At 43.3% G+C, this 26,890-nt stretch overlaps 2 protein-coding genes across 2 annotated transcripts in view; one reads left to right on the top strand and one right to left on the bottom strand.

Moving 5' to 3' along the window:
* The window catches only part of FSIP1 (fibrous sheath interacting protein 1), a 219,793-nt gene extending 218,052 nt beyond the window's left edge, over positions 1-1,741 (top strand). Inside the window, exons 12-13 of the mRNA XM_049785005.1 lie at positions 412-546; positions 1,636-1,741. Of these exons, the coding sequence (XP_049640962.1) occupies positions 412-546; positions 1,636-1,741 (241 nt within the window). The remainder of the gene's footprint in view (positions 1-411; positions 547-1,635) is intronic.
* Positions 1,742-8,199: 6,458 nt separating this feature from the next.
* THBS1 (thrombospondin 1) lies at positions 8,200-22,838 on the bottom strand. The gene is made up of 21 exons (XM_049785254.1): positions 22,747-22,838; positions 21,929-22,488; positions 21,011-21,086; positions 20,544-20,743; positions 20,332-20,442; positions 19,119-19,212; positions 17,526-17,699; positions 17,096-17,272; positions 16,695-16,868; positions 16,137-16,264; positions 15,875-16,027; positions 15,046-15,264; positions 14,463-14,570; positions 13,381-13,540; positions 13,135-13,253; positions 12,064-12,298; positions 11,672-11,899; positions 11,208-11,479; positions 10,689-10,786; positions 10,440-10,579; positions 8,200-9,280 (listed from the first exon to the last, which is right to left on the bottom strand). The coding sequence occupies exons 1-21, from the start codon at positions 22,811-22,813 to the stop codon at positions 9,273-9,275; spliced, it is 3,501 nt and encodes a 1,166-aa protein (XP_049641211.1). The 5' UTR covers positions 22,814-22,838; the 3' UTR covers positions 8,200-9,272.
* Positions 22,839-26,890: the final 4,052 nt, after the last annotated feature.

The following is a 26,890-nucleotide window of genomic DNA, read 5'->3' as shown; positions in this document are numbered from 1 at the left end:
TTATTTTCTATTCCTTGTTCCTGTTGCATTTCAGATGACCTTTTCACTTGGGTTAGAAGAATATGCTTACTTCATTAGTTAGTATACAATTTTTCTTCTCACCTGGGTGAAATGAAAGTAATCTCTTCCTATGGAGGAGAACTTAATTTGGTTTTAATTTACTTCCCCAAAACTTAAGCATCAAAATAGTAATACTAATAAATATTATATTTTACACTATCTTCAAATTCATAATTTTTTATTTCTCAAAACTCACGAAGTTCTCATATATCTATAATCTGAATACAGTGCAGCCATCTTATCTTTCTGATTCTTTCTTACAAATGTGATATGTAGCTTTGGTAACTTTCCAAAATGATCAAATCAGAACGTGATTATTGTCTAATATGTGAAGCATTTGGTGTTTTACAGGAGGAGTATATTTTTCTTAATAATTCGCACATTTCTGACTGCTGAAAACCTCGTCATTGTTTTTAATGTGCAGATGAACAGAGGACTGAAGATGCCAGAAAAGAGCATGAAGAATCGGAAGCAAAAACTTGCTGGGTGTGACTCAGAGAAAGTTGGCAACAAATCAAATTCCATCCCCAGTTCTTTGACTTCACTGAGCGCATTGTAGAAGGCTGTTCTCAAATAATGACTTTAATCTTCTGGGTTACCTTTTCTTGATTATTTTGCTTTTGGAAACTTGGAATATTTTTAATAGTTTTTTTCTACTAAAATTCTCCAGAATACTGTTTCTTTGTCAGTCTTGCAACATCAAACACATTAAATAAATGAATATTTTGTGTATGTTTATGAATTAAATTTGGTTGGAGTGCTCTGACTGTTTCATAGTTGATTTTATATGTTGCAACTTGATTCTTGTGTACTCAGATTTGTCTGTTTGCTTCTCTTTTCTGCCTCTCTAATCTCTAAAGTACAAGATTTCAGAGAACAAAACAAATTTCCTCAACAAAGAAGTATTAGGATGTTAGTTTGTCTTATTTTAGTAGCTTTCTTTTTGTCTTGATTTATTTTGGGGGAAGGGGCAGACCTGGTGCTGCTCAGAGATAATTTCTGGCTCTGTGCTCATGTGTGAACCCTGGTGGTCTTTAGGGAACATATGTGGTACAGGTGACTCAAATGGAGTTAGCCACATGCAATCCAACTAAATAAATGAACTATTATACTGTCTTTAATAAACTTTGGAGTAATATATATTTAGCATAATTTTTTGAACTGTCACAGTTTCATTTCCCTCTGTTCTTAGTATTAGCTGACTTTAATGACTTCTTGTGTCAAATTATCTTAACCTTTTTGAAATATAAATCACTTTATTTAAAGACCTTATATCACAGTTGACATAGCTGATCATAATATGTTTCCAAGTAAGTGATACCAAATTATTAAAAAATAAAAGAGAAAAAGACTGAATGAATGAACAATGAAAAACATGGTAGAACAAGAAGAAAATTTGTGAAAATTATTGTATCTTGTAATGAGGTCATTAAGTCATTGACAGAAGGTTTCATCTCTTTCTGCTAGCTGGTGTGGCTTCAACAGGGCCTTCTTCTCCTGAGACTGCCAACTTTCAGTTGCATGGCTGATGTACCCAGAATTTTTCATGACTTGGTTTACATCTCTCAACAATAGATTGAGTCTATGGAGATGGCTAGATGCAGACATGGCTACTGTGTTCGCGGGGCATGGTTTCAGCTACCAGGGCTTCCAGAAGTATGAGAAGGGAGAGTGGGAGTAGGGAGCTGGTGTAAGTTGCCTACACTCACTCCCAAAATAGTCCTGGTGATATCAGCCCAAATAATGGCATAACTGGTGTTTTGGTCAGATTGGTATCTCTACAGAGAGCTAGCTTGTAGATGAGTGATGAAATGCCAGTGGTGTAAACCAGTTTCATTTTTTTCCTTAACTTTTTAAAGTATCGAGTTTTTCAGCTGGTATTTTCAGTAGAGTCGGCAATTTATTTTTCCAGTTTTCTCTTCTGGTTTCCATTGAAATAACAGTTGTTTAGGGCCAGAGCAGTAGTATAGCAGGTAGGGTGCTGCTAACCCTGGCCAACCATATGATCCCTTGGGCCTAGAAATGATCCCTAGACTCAGAACCAGGAGTAAGCCCTGAGCACTGCCAGGTGTGGCTCCCAACCAAAAAAAAAAAAAAAAAAAAAAAAAGAAAAAGAAAATTTGAGTGGTTCATTTTAAGTTCAATGCACTACAGTGTACTTTATCTTCTATGAAGAGTTTTGCTTTGGAATGTCAACAAAAGTTAAAAGCCATGGTTTTATGTGTATATTGCAGGATTTGGGCTGTAATAATCAGGGAAGAGGTGATATGGGTAAAAATTTGGAATGGTGACAGAGAGGAACCATTTTGTGACTATTAGCGTCTGTGTATCTGGAAGGAGAGAGAGAAGAGAGATAAGAAAGAGAAGAGAGAAATCTTTCTAACTTTATTTGGGTGGAGGTAGGAAGGTAGCTAGCTTTATATTACAGGAATTCATGTGGGAAGAAAGAAAATAGTATTATAAGTAATGAATTTTGACGATAAAAGGAAACACTTTATGTAAAATCCTGTTCAGTTTAACACCATTATATAACTTGTCTACTGAACGTGCTTCTCTAAGAACTGGTAAGATGATTGAAAATACAATTCCACAGATTCAAAAGCAAAACAAAACAAGGCAAAGCAAAACAACCAACATAAACTGTCACCCTGATAGAGAAAAGTTGGTTTCTATTAAAATCAAAGCTTTTATTTTGTGGTGTCTGTCTGGTTTGTGTGTGTGTGTGTGTGTGTGTGTGTGTGTGTCTGTGTGTCTGTGTAGGTGGGTTCTGTGGGCCACACCCAGCTGTGCTCAGGACTTTCTCCTGACTGCATTCAGAAATTAATCTTGATATCTCTGAGGACCATATGGGGTGCCTCGGATTAAACTGTGTCTGTGCAACTCCAACTCCAACTCTAGACTTTTATTTTTAGCTCCCCTCTAGGCCCAAAGCATATGCCCCTGAACAAGATAGAAAAGACAATGGATGTACGAAGAAAGTAAAAAAGTGAATTTCAAAGTGCTTCAAAAATCGATTTAGGAGTTTCTAAACTTTAATTTCCCCCTCTTCTTTAACTTCTGGAGAATTTGCTGGCACAAGTTTTACTGTATATTTTCAAGGAACCTAAAATTGATTGCCCTTTAATCTAACCCTGAAAGTCATGATAATAAAATCCTGCAGGAAGGAAAAAAAACTATCAATTTGATAATATAATTTTAATTTTTAACAAGGTCTGTATTTCAATACAACCTGCTGATTTGGAGGTCACTTTTAGTAAACCCAGAACTTATCTGTTCAATAAAGCACCTGCTCTTCAGTACAGACACTTCTTTTCTCTACTACCTTTGTGTTTTCATTTAATTTTGGTTTAGACGATTTCAAGACATCAAATGTTGAGCTTCTATGAGAATGATTGTGCCTTGTATTTCAAAGAATTCATCCTTCATTCTTGTTTCTTCCCTCCCTTCTTTCTTTACTTTTTCTGGCAGCACTCAGGGGCTGTTCTTGGCTCTGTGCTCAGGGATCACTCTTGGAAGTGCTTAGGGGATTGAATATATAGTGCCAGGGACTGAACCTGTATTAACCATATACAAGAGGCAAGCACTTTCAACCCTGTGCTATCAATCTAACCACAGAATTTATGCTTTTTCTTTTATTTTTTGGGCCATACCTGACTGTGCTTAGAAGTTACTACTGGATCTGCACTCAGAAATCACGCCTGGCAGGCTCAGAAGACCATATTAGATGCCAGGGATTGAGCCCAGGTCAGCCATGTGCAAGGCAAACACCCTACCTATCACATGGCAATACTCCCCACAGGATTGTATATATTTGATACATTGCCATTTAAATGATGTTAATCCTACTAATGAGCAGGGTATGTGTCTCCATTTACATGTGTCCTCTTTTATTTCTTGAAGCAGGGCTTATTAGTTTTCTTTGTAAAGGTCCTTAACCTCTTTAAGTTGACTCCAAAATATTTGAGTTTGTGTGACACTAATGTGAATGGAATTTTTTAAAATGTCTATTTTATCTCTATCATTGGTGTACAAGAAGGCCATTGATTTTTTCATGTTAACTTTGTAGCCTACCACTCCTGAAATTCATTTGGAATAATAAACACCCATAAATAGCTAGAGCAACCTTTGGGGAAAGGAATATGGGAGGCATCACTTTCCCCAACTTTAAATTGTATTACAAAGCTATAGTCACTAAAACAGCATAATACTGGAATAAAGACAGATCCTCAGATCAGTAGAATAGAGTTGAGTATTCAGAGAATGTGCTCCATATGTACAATCAATTAATTTTTATAAAGGGGCAATAAATGCAAAATGGAGCGAGGAAAGCCTCTTCAACAAGTGGTGGTGGCAGAACTGGTCAGCCAGTTGCAAAAAAGCAAACTCAGACCTCCACCTAATACCATGCACAAAGGTCAAATCCAAATGGATCAAAGATCTTTATATCAGACCTTAAACTATAAGGAATATAGAACAATACGTAGGTAGAATACTCCATGACATTGAGACTAAAGGCATCTTCAAGGAGGAAACACCAGTGTCCAAACAAGTGAAATCAGAGATAAACAGATGGGACTATATTAAGCTGAGAAGCTTCTGCAGCTCAAAGGAAATAGTGCCTAGGATACAAAAGCCACAGAATGGGAGAAAATCTTCACCCAATACCCATCAGATAAGGGCCAATATCCCAAATATACAAGGTACTGTCAGAACTTTACAAGAAAGAAATATCTAACCCCATCAAAAAATGGAGAGAAGAAATGAACAGACACTTTGTCAAAGGAGAAATAGCAATGGCCAAAAGGCACATGAAAAAATGCTTCCCATCACTAATCATCAGGGAGATGCAAATCAAAACAACAATGAGGTACCATCTCATGCCATAGAGACTGACATATATCACAAAGAAAAAAAAACAATTGGTGCTGGCAGGGATGTGGAGAGAAAGGAACTCTCATTCACTACTGATGGGAATGCTGTCTAGTCCAGCCCTTATGGAAAACAATATAGAGAATCCTCAAAAAATTGGAAATTGCACTGCCATATGATCCAGCTATCCCACTCCTAGGTACACCCTAGGAACACAAAAATAAAATACAAAAATCCGTTCCTCACACCTATATTTATTGCAACACTATTTACAACCAGACTCTGGAAACAACCAAGATGCCCTTCAACAAATGAAAGGCTAAAGAAACTGTGGTACAAAAAAAAAAAAAGAAAAAGAAAAAGAAACTGTGGTACATATATGTAGCATATGAAAAAGTTTCCATAAGATGATTCTTGGAATTGTATATAAAAGTGTTTCCTTAGGATTGTTCTGTGACTTTTGCCCCACCTAACCCTACCAGGTGGGGCGCTGTGGAGTTGGCAATAAATAGCTTGAGGGACAGGAGTGAGGGGTCCTTCTGTGAAAAGCTGCTGGCTGCAGGATTCTCTGGCTCTCCTTGCCCGATCTTTTAAACCCTATCGTTCTTGTCTGTGTGGATTATTACTTGCTGCGGATAAATATTACCAAGGTTTTCCCCCGAAAGGGGGCAAGGAGAGCCAGAGAATCCTCCTGCAGCCAGCAGCTTTTCACAGAAGGACCCCTCACTCCTGTCCCTCAAGCTATTTATTGCCAACTCCACAGCGCCCCACCTGGAAGGGTTAGGTGGGGCAAAAGTCACAGAACAATCCTAAGGAAACACTTTTATATACAATTCCAAGAATCATCTTATGGAAACTTTTTCATATGCTACACATATAGACACAATGGACTATTATGCCATAATTTTCCTATACATGAAATTTTCCTATACATGGATGTACATGGAATCTATTATGCTGAGTGAAATAAGTCAGAGGGAGAGAGATCACCACAAAGAGTGGTGAGTGCAGTTAGAAAAATAACTACACTGGCAACTCTGGTGACAATGTCAATGAATGAGAGAATTAGAAAGCTTGTCTCGAATACAGGAATGGGTGTGTGGAGGGACATTGGGGGCATTGGTGATGGGAATGTTGCACTGGTGAAGGAGGAGGGGGTATTCTTCTTATGATTGAAACCCAACTACAATCATGTTTGTTATCAGTCTGCTTAAATATATATATATTTTTTGGTTTTTGGGTCACACACGGTGATGCTCAGGGGTTACTCCTGGCTCTTCATTCAGAAATCACTCTTGGCTTGGGGGATCATATGGGACACCAGGGGATCAAACCAAGGTCTGTCCTGGGTTAGCTGCATGCGTGGCAAATGCCCTACCACTGTGCTATGACTCCAGTCCCAAATAAAGATATTTATATATAGAAAAATAAGCCCATGCCTTCTTTCATGCAAAAATAGAGAAATTAACTATAAATAAGTATTATATATTATGCTTAGACTTCCTGAAACCCAAGGTCAGTTTATTGTAACACTTTGGTCTTCCCAGAAAAATTTGATAGCTTCTATGAATATAAACTTTTAGGATTCTTCCCTCATTCTACCTTTGTCTATGTCATCTGCTTTTTGACAAGGGTATATCTACTCTGCATTGCTATATGTGTTTGAAAGACAATTCTTCCTTAACATTTACTTCTAATACTTTTCCTTACTATGCAAAGATGTGACTCAACAGCACCAGTATTCAGTGCTCAGGAAAGTTTTGTGTATACTTCATGCCTCTTTTCTCCTTTGTTTTCACATTCCTTTTAGAAGCAGAACTGGACTTTGGAAAAGATCCAGTAAATTATATTAGTTAAATATGAAATTGCAACCTACTTGAGGCTCACAAGTTTGATCACAAGGTTGATCCTTCCACTGACATATGTTTTTGATATGGAAGGCTCATTTATTGTTTTGTTCATTATTCTACCAAGCATTAAATGCATATTTGAAGCTTGAGCAAATCAGTTTTCCAAAATGTTCAAGAAATTGTGCTGTCACTTTTTCATACTAATCATTTTTCAATGGATGTTTAAGAATTTGTTTAAGAATGGAATTCTGAAAAGTAGTACGAAGTTTATGGTACTTGCTTTGTGGCCCACTCCAGTCTGATTCCTGGCACCACATATTGTCTCTTGAGCTCAGAGCCAAGAGTAAGTCCTGAGTATTGCTACTTATCACCGAATTACCTCCTCTGCCTCATAACTTATAACCAGTAAGGAACAAATAACATTGAAACAGTTAAGTATAAATATAAATTTTCATATGGTTTATTGTTGTTCTTTGTATGTAAGAAACAGTAATATACAACTTAATACACTGCTTTAAGAATGTAAAATGGTTAAAAATGTGTACAAAAAAGCACATTCCTAGAAAAAAGATATTGGCAAATAGTAAAAACTGGAAGGAATGACAAGCAGAAAAATAGAGAAACCAACAATTCTTCAATTCAGTGTGCAAACATTTTATAAAAATAGAAATACTAACTCTACAGGCAGTATTTCCTGATAAATTATTTAAATAGCATATCTACACATTCTGAGATAACTATTTCAATGGCAATGAGAAAATAACTTATAAAAATAAAGCAATGGTATACAAGATAGAAAAAACATAACTTTCAGAAATTGTATTGAACATTTCAATGCTATTTCCTTACTGGGAATACTTTTCTGCAAAGAATTTTTATACTATGTACAACATTGACGTTTTTAGGTACTACAGTAGCTTTAAGTTTGTTAGACACTTAAACTCTTTCCGCTTGATCCAAAAATTCTTTACTCAGTCACACAACAAATGAGGTAATATTTGTATATAAGTTTCACCTTTGTCATTTTTTTTCTTTTGGAAAGATGAAAAAAAAAGGGTAGATGCTTTTCTTCTCCCTGGACATAGGCACAAGGAATGGGATCAAACAGTATTAAGGGCCTGATCACTTTTGCAACCTAAAAGCATTTGCAAATGGATGACTCATTCCACCGAAGAGATAACACAAAGAAAAAAGAATTCCAGCTCATTCACTCTAAGCACAAAAAGAAAATCGGCTCAACTTTACAGATTTTCCTGTGCCTATTCTTTTGAGAGATATGTGGATAAATCTCCATTCCCTACTCTCAAAACTTTTCATCTGAAACCTGGATTTCAGGCAGAACAGAATTAATAAATAAATCTGTATTTACAATCTTACAGTCACAAGTAGACTTCTAACAAAGGCAACGTGGATAGTTCCTACGCTTCTCCCTATTCCATGGAGAGTCCTTCAGGTAAATCTTCCAAAATAAGTAAAAAATAAATATTTTACATTGCAAAGCATTTGTAAAAGACACAAGACTGGGTCCAAAAGAAGAAAATTGGAAAGCTATGAGGATAGAGAATGTTTGCATTAATAATTTTGTGCCTTTCTAACCATAAAAAATATAAGCATGGCTTCCCCTCCCTAGGGAGATAGCCTCGTGCTCACTGAGATGGTAGGTTTTGTTATTATTCCTGCTATATCTGTATAAGCTATATCTCCAATAAGACCAATAGTTTCCAACAAGTTCATGTAACCAGGCAGTGACAATCAGCGTTGATTGAATTCTGACCTCTACCCTGCTAACTACAGGTTTTATATAAGGGGTGGGGAACTCGGAAGAAGTCCAGAAGCCTGTCTGCTCCTCCCTCCCTGCTTCTCTTTAGGAGCCTATGTATGTGGGTTAATCAGCTAACGCCAGTCAGCATCATGAAATCCAGCAATAGTCCTTCAATCCCCTGAAAATGATTTAGTACCAAACATGTAACAGTTCCTCCAGAGTTTCTTCAGACAACTGTCTTTTGGGTATGTACTCTTTCCCCTTAGGGCTTCGACTTCTGCTCCTCTTTTCTGGAGGGAGTCAGATAAGGGATGGTTTTGTTGGCTAATTCTGTCCAGTCCTCCCTTTACTTTAGTGCCTGAAAATGCTGTTGAGCCCACAGCTCAGAGATGGCCTCATGGTAGCACGCTGCTCTGTGACAAAAGCTGAGTGGAGAAGGGCCCCTTCAGACTGAAGCAAGCAGATGCTGTTGTTTTTGCAAAAGGACATCAAAGTAATTGTTTATATTCTCAGATGATTCCTTGTTCAGATAGAGGCTGACTGCTGAGTCTGTTTTGGAAAATTGCATTTTCTTGAGGCAAGTCATGTGATCTAGGAGTCCACACTGATTCAAGCAGAAAAAAAACAAGGGCAGCGAGGAGTGATCCTGGGGGTTTTCTCAAGCCCATGGCTCCAGAAGGTACCATACCAATATTGGTTATAATCTAGTCTTTTGATCAAAAGTTTGATGATTAGGAATCTGTTAAAAGAGCAAATATAGACATATGTAAACAAAAAATGAAGCCATCGTATTGCCTTAATATTAGTTGATACAGTTACCACTTAGGCATAGCTCTAAGTTCATAATTCTAAAAGTATTATTTAACATTGTTCAAACACACTAAGATTTAATTTGATAAACTGAGAAATATGAATATCTAGGTAAAATTTAGTTAAAATGTTTTTTTTATTTTTATTTTTGGTTTTTGGGTCATACCTGGCGGTGCTCAGGGGTTATTCTTGGCTGACTGCTCAGAAATAGCTCCTGGCAGGCACGGGGGACCATATGGGACACTGGGATTCAAACCAACCACTTTTGGTCCTGATCGGCTGCTTGCAAGGCAAACGCCGCTGTGCTATCTCTCTGGGCCCAGTTAAAAGGTTTTTTAAGACTGATCCTGAATTGGAGTAATAGTGTAGCAGGTAAGGTGTTTGCCTTGCATGTGCTGACCTGGATTTGTTCCTCAGTACCTCATATGCTCCCTAGATCCCTGCCAGGAAGAATTCCTGTGTGTAGACCAGGAATAAGCCCTAGACACAGCCAGGTGTGGCTCAATTCCATCTTCAAAAAACTAAAAATATATAAAATAAAAAATTTGATCTCATAAGCATTAGCCTTGGCCCAGTAAGCATTTAATAAGTACCAATTTTTCGATAGGTTAAAGGCTGGACTCAGTGAGAACTTAACCACTAAGTGAAACTAATTGGAGAGAAAAGCCCAGGTTAATAGTGAAATAAGTTAGCATGCCAACATGAAGGCAATACTCATTTCCTATGCCTATGTATTGAGTAAGGTTGTTAGAGACATAGTGTGCTACAATGGCATGAGAAAATTCATGTGTTAATAACCTAGTCATGTGTAAACTGTAGCAATAATGAAAACTTGCAAATATTATGTGGGCTGAACTCAACAAAAGTGTGTATGTTTAGGCAAATTAATATGGTTCATTAGGACCCAGATACCTTTCATAAACCATAGTTCATGGGAATTATTTCTTTATCATTGTGTGTTCAAGGTAAAATATATTAATAACACTGTCTCTAGAATAATCTTCAAGTCATTCCCTATAACTGGCCTTCTTGGTATTAATCTGAATCAGAGGGACAACTTTGTATTCAACTGAGACACTGGAACCTACCTCTGCACTCATATTTCAGATCAGAGAAGAAGACCATTTCTTGAGAGAAGACAAACAGCCCGAGTCTACCACCAGCGTAGGTTTTATCATAGATGGGTCCTGAGTCAGCCATGATTTTCTTCCCTTCATACATCACCACTCTATAATTATAAAAGAAAATTTGTTAGTGTTACCTTTACTTTCTGATCTCCCTGTCATTGCTCTTTGGTGAGGGTGTGGGTAAGATTTATCTGGCCAATACAATTTTACCTGATGAAACCTGTCTTTGGCCTGTGGCTGAGACGCCATCGGTAGGCTGTGAAATCCTTCCATCCGATGTGACGGGGGTCATGCCACAGGGTGCGCACCTGAAGAAAAAGTAGAGAAAGGCTTGAATCAATGCTCCAACAAGAGATTGATGTTCTGAAGCCTCAATAACCAAGTGGATACAATGTGGAGGGATGCAATGCTCTAATTACTTTTTCAGTTATTGTATGTTATTGAACATACAGAGGAAGCAGAGAGAAAGGAGGAGAGAGACAGAGACAGAAAGGAAGAAAAGAGAGGGGAGTTTTTTGTTTGTTTGCTTCTTTTAATAGAAGAATCTGAAAGTGCCTTTGGATTTTCAGGGTAATTTGATAATGACGGGCATGCTCTGAGAAACTACAAAGGAGCATCTCATGCTGTAATAGTGACTTGCAGTGACTGGGATATCTGAGATTTCAATAGAGACCTGGGCAAAAGCATCATATTCCAAATGCTCTCCTTTCTGGAAGGCATAGAGCTTACCTGGCCAGGTGTATTGCCCGTGTGCCACAGGGCATTCCGTAGATGCTCGCCAGGCCCAGTGGTGGAGTTCACAACTTTCACAGAAAGGCCTGAATATCCTTGAGCCCTAGTGGGATTGGTATCCCAATAGGACTGAGTGATTTGTTTCCACATCACAACGTAGAAGCGGCTGCTGGACTGGTAGCCGAACACAAATCCAGCATAGTCATCATCCCGATCAGTGTTGATGAAGAAGGTGCCACTGAAGTCCACGGCATTGAACTCATCATAGCCTGAAAGAGGAAGGCAGACCCACAAGTTAAGCCCCCTCGGCCTTCGAAAGGTTTTTCATTAACATTCCCAGACATCCTGTGATGCACAGGGATGCTCACAGCCACTAGATCCGAGAGTGGTCTTATAATTGCTCCCCTTTGCTTCTGCCACCTGAGGATTGGCCCTTTGTTCTCAGTATTCACACTACTCACCTACAGCAAGTCCAGGATCACAGTTGACAGTCTGAACGAGTTCTTTACCCTGATGGCGTACAACCCAGTTAGGGTCATTCTGGGATGTCCCTTTGGGATCTAGAGGAATCATCTGAAATCTGCGGAAATCAGTCTCACTGATATCAACATTTTCAGGACAGATGTCATCAATGTCTGGCACACTGTCATGATCAAAGTCATCTTTGCAAGCATCCCCTCGACCATCACCTAAAGCAAAAAAGGCAAAAATTTATTGTTGGCACCAGAGATCCACCATCTTGTCAAAACTGGCGTTCACTCATACTCTAAAAGCACACAGCTATTTCTACAGTCTTAGTCCTGGCAACCACTTTTTTCAGTTACGCTCTTAATATGTGACTGGACTAACTCACCATCAGAGTCTTTCTGATCAGGATTGGGCACCAGCCTACAATTGTCCTTGTCATCAGGAATGCCATCATTGTCATCATCATGATCACAGGCATCTCCCTTGCCATCTTTGTCGTGGTCGGCCTGGTTGGCATTGGGCACATAGGGGCAGTTATCCAGGTTGTTCTGGTGGCCATCTTCGTCAATATCCTGATTATTGTCACAGGTGTCACCAATGCGGTCTGAGTCGGAGTCGAGCTGAGAGAAAGAGACAGAGGGTACACATAAGTACATCTCAGTGATGTTAAAGACAACCTTTGGAGGACCTTCCCTGTTTGATGTGACCAGAGAGGTTTCATAAGGAAATCTCAAAGGCAAAAACGTGGGAGGAAGAAACTGAATTTTCTCATTTTTTCAACCTTATGAAAATACTCCCATTAAAGAAAAGTTGACTACTTAACTTCCAGAACGATGTTAGGGGTGAGGGTTAGGCCTCAATTTTCCTCCCCAGAAATCAACGGTGAGCAATTCCACAGAATCCTTTCGACCTGGAGCCAGTTTGGCAAGTCTAGATTTGCAACTTTCCTTCTAATCCCTGTGGGCTATCTGTTTATAATGACATGCTCTTCTGAAGAATGACAAAGAGACAGATTTCTCCAGTTTGGGGAAGTAATTTTAGTTCGATGATTTTCTTATAGCGAGTTGGCCTATTTGCCAAGAAAAGGATTTAGTTTACTTAAGGATATTTGCTTAAGGATATTTCCCCCTGCATCATTTAGTCTTACATATGTCCAAAATTTAATTCAAATTTCTCCTTCATATAATTTTTCTAACTATGGTAGGTCACCCTGGGTAAGTTGCATGAATCTTGTAGAGGAAAACTTAGTTACATGATTATCATGTAGACACTTTGTGAGACATTTCAAGGAACTCACTACAGGCAAACTGACTCCATAGAAATCTTGCCATTAGCTATAAGGACTCTAAAAGCCAAGGCAGGGAAAGCATTGTTGTTTCATTAAACTCACTTTCTAGATACCCAAAGAGTGTTGTTCCAATAACATACTGGAAGATTCTGAAAGGAGTCCACCTACCTGATCGGGATTGTGTTCCAGGGGACAGTTGTCACACTGGTCTCCAACACCATCCATATCTGTGTCCCTCTGATCCACATTGTAGACATACTGGCAGTTATCACGCTCATTGAGGATACCTGCAGAGAATAGAAAAATAAGAGCTAGAATATTCAGCCTTTGATGTTTCATCCCAACCCTACACCAACAGCCAGAAAAGTATTCTGAAGGCTGAGCACATTTACGAGTGGCCTCGGGAGTTCTTACCATCCCCATCAATATCTGCAGCACAGGCATCTCCTTCCCCATTTTTATCTGTGTCCACCTGATCTGGATTGTGGTTGTAGGGGCAGTTGTCACAGCGGTCTCCCACATCATCTCTGTCATAGTCATATTGGGCTGGGTTGTAATGGAATGGACAGTTGTCCTGCAAAGAGAAGAAACAGCCTTTTATAATACTGCCTGTGAACCTAGCTCAAGCTCAAGAATTCTCTCCGATCCCCAACACATCAAACTGCAATAGCTACAATGGAGATTTTCTACTTAGTGGATGTACTAATTTTTTTTTTTAATTTTGGCTTGTACCTGGGTGTGCTCAGGGGTTATTTCTGTTGGGCTCGGGGTTTCATATGTGCTACTGGAGTTGATCCCAGGTCAACTGTGTGCAAGACAAGCTCCCTACACATTGTTCTAATGCTCCAACCCCAATGATTATACTAAATGGATGTTGATATACTTAGTATAAAATGATTATCACAGAAAAGCCAAGAAATAATAGGGAAAAAAAGATTCCTGCTGGTTATACCTTAGTGAAGTGTTAATATAATCTCACCCTATAAAGTCTCAATATGCCTGAAGTGAATTTTACTGTAGAATCTAGGGAATTAATCAGGGGAGCAAAAGTGGATTATTTGTTTATAAGTATTTCTTGCTCAAGTGTGATGTGACATGATAAAAACCAAAAACCTCATTTAAAAAAATTCCTGGCAACATTTATGTCCTTAGATGACTAAAGAAAAGTTGTGGTGCTTAGACACTAAAATTAATTTCTAATTGTTCTGTACCTACATTTGCTATACATTCCCCCTAAGTCTCTAAATTCATAGGACTTTTTTGTTTTGTTTTTGGGCCACAGTCAACTGTGCTCAGGGGTTACTCCTGGCTTTTTGCTCAGAAATTGCTCCTAGCAATCTCCGGGGATGATATGAGATGCCGGGATCAAACCGGTGTCCAAATGCCCTACAGCTGTGCTATCTCTCTGACCCTCTTCACAGAACTTCTTAAAAAGTATCTCAGGATGATGATGAACAGAAAGAAGAGATAGAAGGAGGAGAGCAAGCTGTCTGTACCCGATCATCTGGAATCCTATCATTGTCATCATCGTCATCACAGGCGTCACCGATTCCATCTTTGTCATAGTCTTCCTGTCCTGAGTTGGGAAGGTTGGGACAGTTATCCTAAGAGAGAGAAGACACACATCAGTCATTCTTGCAGTCTTTCTTCACTTTGCTCAACCCATGTGTGAGGGCTTGCACCCTTTCCACACAGAAAAAAAACCAAAAACCAAAAAACAAATGTTGCTCCATTAAACATTTTTCTTGGTATTTTACAAAGAGGTCAAACTTTGTGTTGGTGCTTTAGGCTTTCTACATGCTAGAACTATAAGTCAGACTTTCCTGGTACTTGGTAGCATAGGGAAGTTTCAATTTTTGGATAAAAGAAGAGTCTATGAAACCATGGCCAAAAAGTTTGCCCCCTCCTGGAGTTGACACCAAGTGGTTTCAGATGAATGACAACCAAAGCTGCTCTGTTTTTGAGTGACTGATTCATTTTCAAACTTCCTTCAAGTTTGAAGACAGCTTTCTTCAACTGTTCAGATGGCAGCAAGGCGCTTTTTTTCAGGGGAAGGTGCCTAGGGGGAGCCAGGCCTACCTTTTTGCAATGGTAGGTGGCATTAACCACGCACACCAGGTCCTCGTTGGGCCAGCCATCCAGGTCTGTATCCTCCCCGCAGATGATGCCATTGCCTGCATAGCCGGGCTTACACTCACAGCGGAACATGGGGTCGCTGTAATGGCCCAGGTAGTTGCACTTGGCATTCTTGTTGCAGTCATGTGTACCATCTGTACAGGGGTTACGGGGCTTGCACACCTGATGGCACAAAATCCTGACATTAGCAAAGCATCTGGGAGAGTGCCCGGATGAGGAACAAACATAAATAACCCATTTCCCTCTCAGCTACCTAGACAGAGGCTCCATGGGAAAAGTATGGGTTACCTCTACTCTTTCCCTTCCCCTGAAAGTTATTCAGAATATATCTAGATAAAATGTTTTTTTTTTTTTGTCTTCTTTGAAACAACTTAGCACCCAGCATTTCTAAAAGTCCTTTAGCTCACAACTTATTCCCGAGAGGCACTTTCAAATGTAATATGAGTGATGTGACCTGCCTTGTTTGAACTCTACCCTAACTGTGCTGATGGCTCGGTGCTCACAAATCACTTTTGGTAGTTCTTGGGAAACCATATGTCATACCAGGGATTGAACCCATGTCAGCTGCATGCAGGGCAAGCACCTTCCCACTAGATCACCTCTCCAGCCCCAATGTTAGGATCTTTTGTTCTGGGCAGGACGTACAATGGATCTTCTAGCAGTGTTTCTAAAAGCTGTCTACCCACCACTAACTGTTGAGTCTGAAGTGATAGCCCTCACTTTCCCAGCTGTTTCAGCCCTCTGCTCTGATGCCAAGTCCATGCTGCTTTACCTGTTTGTTAGCAGTGGCATGTTCCACACCCCGGCCAAAGGGCTGTGAGCCAGAGAAACGTGGTGGGCAGGGCAGGCAGTTGTAGCCGGGGTCCGTGTTCTTACACCTGTGCTCTCCATTGTGGTTGAAGCAGGCATCTGGCACTTCTTTGCACTGGGGAGGAAGGGGATAATCATTGACTTAACATTTAAAAAATGCAGCCAGAAAGCAATGACTGGAACATGGTAGCGACTTTGCAGTAAGCAAATCACCAGTTCCTTACCTCGTCAACATCTCTGCACTGAACACCATTTCCACTGTAGCCAGCAGGACATGCACCACATTTCCAGCTGCCATCGGGGTAGCTAGTACACTTGGTGCCAACAAAGCAAGGATTGGACAGACATCCATCTGTAACATAAGGCAGGGGCAGTTGGTATGAGCTGCTGTTCTGTGTGCTGGTCAGGCCACAAACAACACTGTGGGGATGCGATCCCTGACAACTTGCTGAGGCGATATTGTCTGTGTTGTCTGTGTCCATATTTTGGTTTTTGAGCCACACCCAGAAAAGCTCATGCCTTGCTCCTGGCTCAACAGTTAGGGGTAAATTCCTGGCAGTACTCGGGGACCATCTAAGATACCAGGATCAAAACTGGATTCATTGTATACAAGGAAGCACCTGATCCACTCCATTCCTGGGCCCTTATGTGACCATGTATTTTAGAGCAACCCAATCACTTGGTATATTATTTAGAACAATAACCTCCTAGAGTGCTGACTGGGGTGATAATTTCTTTTTGACCTTCCAAGGGGAATTTGTCCATGGGTGCTGTGGACTCACCAATGGGACAGTCTTGCTTGTTGCAGATCTGGTTTTCTGTCACATCCCCAATGCAGTCCTTCCCTCCAAACTGGGGTGGGGGGTTGTTGCAGAGCCTGCTACGTTTCTGTACCCCTCCTCCACAGGTGACAGAACAGATGTCCCATAGTGACCAGGGACCCCAGCCTCCATTTACTGTAAGAAAACGAATCATGTGCATGAGTCAAGGTTAGTTCCAAGCACCTGACCTACAACAAAAAAGTTTGTTCAAGGGACTTCTGTTCCTCAGGGGAAGGTTTTGGTAAAGGGGTTTGGAAGGGATTTGTGTTTGTTTTTCCTTTAAAGAAGCTGCTGAACAGGTTTGCTTCTGTTTCTCCCCCACACCTCCCAGGTGACAGGCAGGTGACCATGCTCACACTTACTAGGGCAGGCGTCTTTCTGGCAGGCTTTGGTCTCCCGAGCTTCACCTTCACACGGTTTCCCATTCATCTGGGGACTGGGAGAGTTGCAAAGCCGGATCCTGGTGATCACACCATCACCACAGGTCACGGAGCAAGAGGACCATGGGGACCAGTGGCTCCAGCCACCATCCTGTTTAACTGTAGTACAGAGCTGATGTTATCAAGAGTTTACCATGAGCCACTCTCCCTGCTGTTTTAAATATGTTATCAAGAGCTATGAGCACCTTGAATTTGGAGATAAAGAGTCTTAGGGAGGGCAAAACTGTACTCTAGGGAGCAGCAGGCTTCGATTCTAGAGGGTACAACCTGGGCTCCTTATCTCCTTATCACTGCAGGGGAGCTATTGAAAGGAGAGGCCAGCCCACCTCCCTTAAGTGATCAAGGTGCTTACATCTCTTATCACACTCCTGAAGGTGGCAGGTCCGTGTCTGGACGGAGGAACCCTCGCATCGGTTGTTGAGGCTGTCGCAGGAACGGCCACGCTGCTGGATTCCATTGCCACATGTCACTGAACAGGAGGTCCACTCAGACCATGGGGACCAGCCATCATCTGCTGAGTCACTGGCTGTAGGGAAAATGGGTTCTTTTAGTGCGTGATCACTTAGGCAAGTTATTCTCTAGACAGGTCTGGTCATGACTTTTTCCCCTTAAAAGATAATGAAAAGTAACAAATCCGTTAGGTCAGGAGTTAAAGGTTTATCAAAGAAGGTCTTCAAGAGAGAGAACAAGGCATTTGAGTGCTGTCCTGGGGCCAGCACAATGAGCATGTTGCCTCCTGTCCTCTCACTCTCCACATTCTAAGTGGGGCTAACTTTCCTGATGTAAGATGTCTGGGTAGGTATTTCCAACATCCAGCTGCTAAGCAAGCTTATTTTCACCTGGCTTCTAGGAGTCACTTCCAAAACAGACCATGTGTTGGGAAGATCAGCTTGACGACAGCTATCACATTGCTTCTGGCTCCAACTGGGTCATGGAGCTAATCCATGTACTATTCCTCTCCCTTCAGAATCTGGAGCTGGCTTTGTGCATATTTTCACAAGGGGAGAACATGTTTGTTTACCTTCTGCCCAGGTACTATGACTACAATCATATCTAGCTGTATCAGACAGAAAATAGAGAACTTGTTTTCTCTTGCCATCTCTTGGCACTTTTCCTAGAAATCCCTGACACAGTTCAGAACTCTCCTGTCTGCCAGCTAGCTTTAACTCACACTCAAGAGAATGACGAATGGAAATGAATATAGATGATTATTTCTTTAATGCCAACATCACTAACACAATTCTTGGATGGGGCTGGTTTTCTGACCTGCGTATATGTTTATGTGTGTGTGTGTGTGTGTGTTTCTGTGTGTGTGTGTGTGTGTGTATGATATGTAGCAATACGTTTCTATTTTCTTCTCTTGGCTGTCATGAATCATTTTTATGATTTATACCTATTATATTCAATAATGTACTAATGCAAAGTGATTAATCAGGCAACAAAAATCAGGGAGTGCTGTGGGCCAATATTGTACCTTATATTTTTAGTGCCCTGAAACTGAAACCACAATTACTTTCTTAGTCTTCCTTTTTTGCAGGTAAAATGGGCAGAACTTTTGAGGCTTATCCAAGACCTATTGCCCACACAAGAGTTTCCTCAACAGGGAGGTGTTTCTTAATTCTGAGCCACTAAGGTCAAATTCTAAAGGTGTTAGAAACTATTTTTAGAGCTATTGTTGCTACAAATTCACCTCTCCTTTCTTCAAAGGATTAAATCAGAATTAAGAAGCCCAATTAAACTCATTGCCCATGCCACAATCCCAATACATAATGGAAATTCAGGCAAGTTGTTTTGGCTCTGGCCAATCATCTGCTACCACAGTGTGAAAATGAATGAAAACAACCGATGGAGATGAAGATGAGTCTCTAGAATGTGTGTAGCTTCCTTGTGTTTATGGAGAACTGGTGGAGTCTCTAGGGAATGGTTTGCATCTTTAGGAACTTACGCCAACACCTCGGGCAGCATTCTCCATCAGGAACTGTGGCATTGGAACAGGGCATAATGGGACAGGACACTTTTTTGCAGATAGTAACTGAGTTCTGCAGGGCAAGAGAAATAGGTTACTATGCATAGTTTACTTACTGAAATAATTTAGTTGCAAACTACAATATAGTTAGAGCCATGAATGCTCTCGTGGCATGATACTCAAAAAAAGTGGTCCTATTGGTAGCTGCCAGGATAGCAGAGACCACAGTAGTGCTTCCATTCCTGGAAGAATTTCATTTTTTTTTCTTTTTGTTTTTTGGGCCACACCCAGTACCACTCAGGGGTTACTCCTGTCTATGCGCTCAGAAATCTCTCCTGGTTTGGAGGGCCATACGGGACACTGGGGGTGGCACCCAGGTCCATCCTGGGTTAGCCATGTGTGCAAGGCAAACGCCCTATTTCTGAAAGACTACTTAGTCAATGGTAGAGATTCCTGCAGAAAGAATTTATCCCTAGGGAACTACCAAACTTCAAATCTATGAATTATGAGTTTGAGCAAGGATTAAGATTTTTTAAAGTTTATCAATATAGGGAAAACATCAAGGAACCTCCATCTTAAAGATCTGATTTTTACATTACTTTTGAAATATTGGGAATTAGAATGATGTTAGCCCAAATTTAGCCATTTGTGAATTGTACTTAAGCTTGACTTTGCTCATTGAACCAGGTAAAGTCCCCAAACTCTCTTGACACTGGCACCGGAGAGAAATAAAGTGACACATGCACACTGTAGGCTCTGCTGTTTGGGCTAAGGAGAGAATTATAGCCCCAATAATCCAGGCTAAGTGATCCAAAAAACAGCGCTTGACTCAAAGAATCTCTGTCACCACTGAATAAAGATCAGCACCGGAGGGAAGGTGGAGGGGAGGAAAGTTTCAGCCAGGTTTTGTTTACCTGATACTCAATACTTTGACTTTGAAGTAAAGCAGGTAAATTATTCATGTCTTAGAATCTTGGCCTTTTCCTGACTTTTATCTTGGGGTATAATTAAGACTTTGAAAAACTTTCTGACAGCTTAAAGAAGAACTATCGATGTTAAAATTACATCTTAAATACGCATGCCCATACGCACACGCTCTTTTGGGGGGCAGGGAATGGAACAAAAAACCCTGTGTGGCCACCTGGGGGCTTCCTCTGCACATGCCACCTGATCCAGCTGTGAAGGCCCTTACCTGGCAGTAACACTCAGTGCAGCTGTCAACTGTCCATGCCTCGAGGTTCTTGTACAGGACACCATTGTGGTAGCAGTTAGGGGACTTCCTTAGCTGTTTGTTCTCTTCAGACTAGAGGAGGAAGGTCATTAGTTTTCAGATTAAGCATGTGGGGCCATCTGTAAGAGCCCTTCAGGGTCTCATGCTGAGGGTGGGGAACAGAGGTCATTTACCACTTTACGGATGCTGTCCTGAAGAGTGGTCACAATGGTGCGCAAGCCCCGGAGCTCCAAGAACATGCTAGAAAGCTCATCACAAGAGATGCCACAGATGGCCTGCAGATCCTTGGTCTTGTGGCCAATGTAATCAGTACGGATGGCAGGACTGGATCCATTTACTACATTGTTGTCAAGGGTAAGAAGGATCCTGGGAGCTGTCAAGAAACCGAGAACAAACACAAATGAGAAAAGCAATAGGAGCTCTTCAAACAGATGCTGTTAACAGCCACTCTCCAACTTGGGTTGGATGGAGAAGACATTTCATTTGATATGTGGAATGCCTTTGAGGTCCCTTTGGTCCACAGCTCACCTCTGTAAACCAGCATGATTTGTGCCTAACTATCATTTAAAAACTATGTTTATCGGACTAGGGTGGCATTCTTGCCCAACTCCATATTTCTTAAAAACAAAAGGGAACTCACAGCTGGAGCAGCCTTTGTTCCTGAGGATATCTTCTGGTGTGGTTCCAAAGACAAATCGCACGTTCTGCAGCGCTCCCTGTGGGCAGAGGACTTGCATTACTTGTGGAGTTGGGGAGGGAGGGCATGACTAGGATAGACCGTTGTTAAGGAAAAGCACACAATAGATGTTGTGAAAGTTGGGAAGAGCTCCCCTTTAAGCTCCCCCTGCCAAAATAACACAGCAACATCAATCGCCACACATAACTCAAAAATCTTAAGTGTGCCTGCTGCCAAGTCTTTAGTTTTTTGGTTTTGATTTTTTTTTTTTTAAACAAAACAGTTATCAGTCTCTTCTAGGGAACACAGGAAATGGAATCTGATACTAAGTCTGGAGGATATAATGACAACAGTGCCACAGACTTCCACGTGGGAGTTTCAAAGCCATGATTGCAAGGATCAAGAAGCTCATCTCTGCAAGACACTGCTGAGAGAGCCATTATTTTGTCCTTGTATTTGAACTCCTCTGGAATCCAAACAGCAAGGCAGAATTTATACTGGCCAAGCAAAGAAACCACCTCAAGCAATATTGGTGAACTGCATCTAAAATAAGCCACTTGCTAGAGAGGAGCATCTGGAACATGTAGTTTGAGTAGGGCTGTTAAAGGGAAATCATTTGTTTCTCTGAGTAGTTTTCAAAGCATCAGTCCCCAGGACAACAACACTAGAAGTTTAGAAACATGTCCCAGATCTGATCTCTGAGCCACTGAAGAAGAAAGTGATGGAGGATGAGGTACAGAGACTAGTGTTAGTTCTGCAGCCATTCAGATGCTGCCTATTGTCCGAGGCCACTGCAAGCCCATTCCCTAGATGGAATCCCCGCCTTCCTTCCCCACTCTCTTGCCCCCTCCTCCAGCGCTCCACACAGGTCAACTGCCTCACCTGGAAGTGGTCATTGACATCTCCCTTTGCGATTCGAAGCCTGGCGATGCTGGCCAAGTCCCTGGTGAAGATCTTCTGGATGGGGACATCGAGCTCCGCACTCTCCATCTTCTCGCAGCCGACGTAGAGCTGGGCCCTGTCCTCCTGCACAAACAGCGTGATGCTCTTCCACTGGCCTGTGGCCAGGAGCGCTTCTTCCACCGACACCACTCGCTGCTTGCCCTGCACATCCAGGCTCAGGTCTAGCGTGCCCGCCTTGCCGTTGGAGACCACGCTGAAGAGCTGGCCGGAGCGGTCTCTTCTCTCCAAGGCCAGCAGCGTGCCTCTGGTCTTCTTCATCTGCCGCAGAGAGGCCAGGAGGAGGAACCCCTTCTCTGCCCGCACAGCATCCACCAGGTCCTGGAACTTGTCGTCGGGGACAGGGGGAATGAGGTTGGCATCCTCGATGCGGAAAGCTGGACTGGAAGGATCGGGGCCCTTCACCAGCCGGCGTCCAGGGCCCTTGCGCGCAGACCCAGTGAGCTCGAAGATGTCGAACACGCTGTTGTCCGCAGCCGACTCTGTAGGCAGGAGAACCCCAGAACCCCGTGAGACGGGCTTCAGGGAGAGGACACTGTGGCCAAGGGGAGCCGGCAAGCATCCCGACAGTGACCGCCACAGCCACCTGTATCCAGTGGTGCCAACAGGGCGCAGGGAAGAGGCAACTGTGCGAGGAGTTGCAGGGGAAGGAGGAGGGAGCACGCGCCTCGGGTCAGCAGCGCCCGAGCCCCCCATGGCGCCGCCATCCGCCTCCCGCCTCCAGGTACTCTCCGACTCACCTGGAATGAGCTTGGAGCCGCACACTTGCCACAGGAATAGGGCACAGAGTGCCCAGGCCGGCCCCATGGTGGAGCTGTGGGCGCCCGGGAGGAACCTGCAGGAAGCAGAGGCCCAGGGTCACTTCGAGGTGGCCAGGCTGGGCAGGAATAGGGGCTGCGCTTGGCGGGGATCCCCGAGCCCCGCAGTTCCTAGAACGAGGACAGAGCCACGACTTCAGAGCGGCCCTGGAGCAGAGGGCGATTCTCCACGAAAGCCAGGGCCGAGGGAGGGGCGCTTGCTTTCCCAGATGCAGTCTCAGGGACGCACGAGCCCCCCTGGGGGAAAGTCGATTCTTGTCTAGGGCTAGGTTTGGGAGAACAGAAGGAAACCGTGGGGTCTCTCCAGAGCCCTCCTGGAGAGGGGACCCCACGGGCGCGTGCCGGCGAGGGCGAGGCGTAAGTCTGGGCTTTGGGAGCCCGAGGCGACAGAGACCCCCGGGGGGACCCTTCCCTACCTGGTCGAGGGCAGGATCCAGGGGCTGCGGAGGCCGGGAAGGAAGCGTCGATGCGACGCGACGCGACGCGAAGCCTGCAGCGGAGCGGCGGGGCTCCCGGGCACCGCAGGTCGCGCCGAGAGAGAGAGAGAGAGAGAGAGAGAGAGAGAGAGAGAGAGAGAGAGAGAGAGAGAGAGAGAGAGAGAGAGAGAGAGAGAGCGCAAGACTGCCAGGAGCGGGTCCGCCCTCCCCTCCCGGTCCGGGTGCCGCGGCTGGGGAGGCGCAGGAGCCGCCGCGCTTTTCAAGGGGCGAGCTTGGGCCCGGGGACTCCTCGCACCAATGGGACGCGGCGGGGCAGGAAGCAGGAGGCGGGCCGTCTGGATTCCCCTCTCCGCCCCCCGCCCCGAGCTGCGGCTTAGAAAGTGCAGAGTGCGGGGGCGGCCCGGGGTGCCTCCGAGAAGTGGGTGCGAGGCGCCCACGCATCTCAGGGCGCCCGGGGATGCAAGTGTTGCCCGGAGCGCCCCGCACAGGGACGAGGCTTCGACCCCGAGGTCTTTCTCCATGGGGCCGGGGGACTTCCCAGGCGAAACCCCGCTTCTCCCAGGGCTGGGGGACGGGCGGAGGCAGGAACCGGGGGTGAGGGTGGATGGGTTGTTGGAGGCCCCGACGCTGTGTGCTTAGCAAAGCTGAGTCCTCAGTTGGTCCCTGGGTCCCAGGGGAGCTCCTAGCGACAGAAGCAGCCTCTTGGGGATCTGGCGAGCCTGTGGGGTGCCGTATTGACGCCCCGATCGCGCTCACCCCGAACCCACTTGCACTTGCCTTCCTCTCCCAGGTGGACGGACTCCTGCAGGGTCCCGCCGGGCGCCTGTGGCCGGTGCAATACCGCATCCCGCCGCGTGGAGGTGCTATGCGTATTCGGATCAAAAGGCCAGCCAGGACCAAATCTTCCATTCTGGGATGTTTTAAGGGGACGTTTGATGCAGCCCCAATGGAAATTGTGTCTTGAAAAAAAAAAAATAAAAAACCAGGTTTGGTTGCCCACTCGTGCTTCTTAACGTGACTTCTGGGTTGGAAGAATTTTTTCAGAATCGTCTGGCTCCTTGGGCTTTCACCTTATTTATCCAACAGCCCAATAGAGTTATAAATCATCTCTTGCCTAGCATTTTGTTTCCTTTTCGTCTTCCCTCACCGTTCTTTTCATTTTTTCGGCTCCTACTCATGCCAACGTGTGGGCTCCATTTATTTCTGCGGGCTCATCAATGCTTCTGTCACTGGAAGTCTGCTCTCCAAGCCACCGGCCCAAGCCAGCATAACTGTAGCTGCCTGGAATTCCATTCATCTCTTAGAATCTGAATCAGGCTGTGATCTTGCAGGTAGTGGCCTCCCCAAATAAGGCCACGTGTGTGTTGGTGGGAAGACAGGGCATCCACCTCTCTTTGTAGTTTATTTTTTTAAATTAATATCCTTATTTAAGCACCATGATTACGAACAGTGCAACCTTCCTACCACCAATGCCCCCCCACTCCCTCCTCCCCACCCCTACCTGTATAGGAGACAGGCATTCTATTTCTCTCACTCTTTACCATTATCATGATAGTTATCTGTGTAGTTATTTCTCTAATCGAACTCACCACCTTCCGTTTTAGCCCTCATACCTAGGCAGAACTCTCTTAGGGGCGCATTTATCCAAGAGGGGCTTCACTTTTCCTGGTGGGTGGACCCTGCTACAGACAAGACAAGGTGTTCGTTTTGTGGCCTGCAGAGGATGCCAGCGTTTTCTAGCAGCCTCCATCGCCTTCTAGAAGAGGAGAAGCACTTGTCTGAATCACATGGGGGGGGGGGGTAGTGGTGCTAAAGTAAGGACTGGACAGTCAAGATGGCTTTCAGATACGGAGTCTCCCCTGGAGGATCAGTCCAGTCCAATTCCTCTGGTGGAAGTCACCCTTCATGACTCATCAATCAATCTCAAGGTTCATGAGTCAGCAGCCTAGCCCGTCCTTCCCCCTCCTCCTCCTTTGCCTGCATCCTGTTTGCTTCCGCCCCCTCACCTGCTACTGAGTCTTCCTCTACCAGATGCTTAGCAACAGTTGACGGAGGGATGACCACAGTGCACTTTGCACCTTGACTCACTTCTGGGTTTTATGTCAATCAAATGAAGTTCCCAAGTCACCTACTTACAAAGCAGGAACATATCTGTCCTCTCAGACAGATCACACGCCCCTCCCCACGCTTAATCAGCTTAATCATTGAACAGAACCCCTCAAGGTCCCCCCCCCCCAGGGTGAGTCTTTTTCTGGGGATACGCCCAGGTCTTTAGAACTCATCTTTGATCAAAGCAGAGAATTTTAACTTCCTGTATGCTTTACAACTACGTTGGGCGACATAATGTTGGCAGGATCTTTCTGGTTAGAGGCCTAGGGAATATTTTTCTCAAACCTTAAGCCCTTCTGGGGTGATGGGACCCCAAATTTTAAGGCAGATGAGAAGAGAGTGAGCAGCCTTACATTACTACTGGCTAACTGCAGCTAAGGAGATTGCCCCAGGAAACAAAGCTCCTTGGAAAAGGAGAAAGAAAAGCAATGCCTTCAGCATAGCAAGCACTACTGGAAAGTCAGTTTAGAGAAACTGTGCAGGAGATTCTAACTGGAGAAAGGAGCAGAGACCTTGAAGTCCAGGAGCCTGTTTTTATAGTCCAGGATGGTTCAAGAGCAGAGAAACATACAAGTTGGTTTTCAAAAGGCATGCGTTTTATGTATTAAGTGGTCAAGGGGATTTATAATTAATAATGTAAGTGATAATTAAATTGCACTTCTTTGAATTTGGGCTGAAATAGATTATTATATGGAATCATTTACATTTTTAAGTGTGATGAAAACATAATCTTTATTTAATTAGCCAATAAATTTTGCTTTAGTTTTTGTTTTGGGGCCTCACCTGGCGGTGCTCAGGGCTTACTTCTGGCCTGGGGCTTCGAAATCACTCCCGGATCAGGGACCATCTAGACTGTTAGGGACTGAACTCAGGTAGGCTCTGTTCAAACAAACATCCTGATAGTATTTGCTTTCTTCTATTACTTCCTTCTATTTTACTTTTTCATACTGATGGGGAATTCTCATATAGGCCAGGCAGATGCCCCACTTCTGAGTAAGTTGGCTTTGCTCCAGCGAAGAATTTTTTTGATTTAAGTCATCCTGTTGTGGTTCTTTTCCTCTGTCCATACTAAACTGTACTACCATTTCAGTTTCATCTTCTCTTTAAGAAGGCCCTAGAGAATGACAGCACCGGTGGCAACTTCCCCAAAGTAGCCCCAGGTAGGCAAGTCCTTGTGGCCCTAGAAGAGCAAGCCTACCTAGTGCCTATGTAGCCAGTGGACCCTTGGGAGTCTTCTTGGTATTTTATTTTTAAATTAAATACTCTGAACAGGTTACAAAAAGCTTGCGGGGAAACAAAGAAACCATAGATAATTTTAGTTTGAAATTCCTACTTGAGAGTGAAATGATTCAGAAGTCAGTATCTCCTATATTGATTGCTGAGTACAATTCTACAAACTCTGTCAGATAGTTCTTTAAATGGAGATAATGTTTGTCATATGGAATCATTTAAAGGTCACGAATGTCAAGAGAAGACAGAAAGAATCAGCACTGAAATTCACTTTCAGCAATCTATAAAAG

Source organism: Suncus etruscus, chromosome 12 (genome assembly GCF_024139225.1).
Source record: "Suncus etruscus isolate mSunEtr1 chromosome 12, mSunEtr1.pri.cur, whole genome shotgun sequence".
Classification (NCBI taxonomy): Eukaryota; Metazoa; Chordata; class Mammalia; order Eulipotyphla; family Soricidae; genus Suncus; species Suncus etruscus.
Note: the sequence above shows the minus strand (reverse complement) of the source record. Positions and strands in the feature narration are given on the sequence as shown.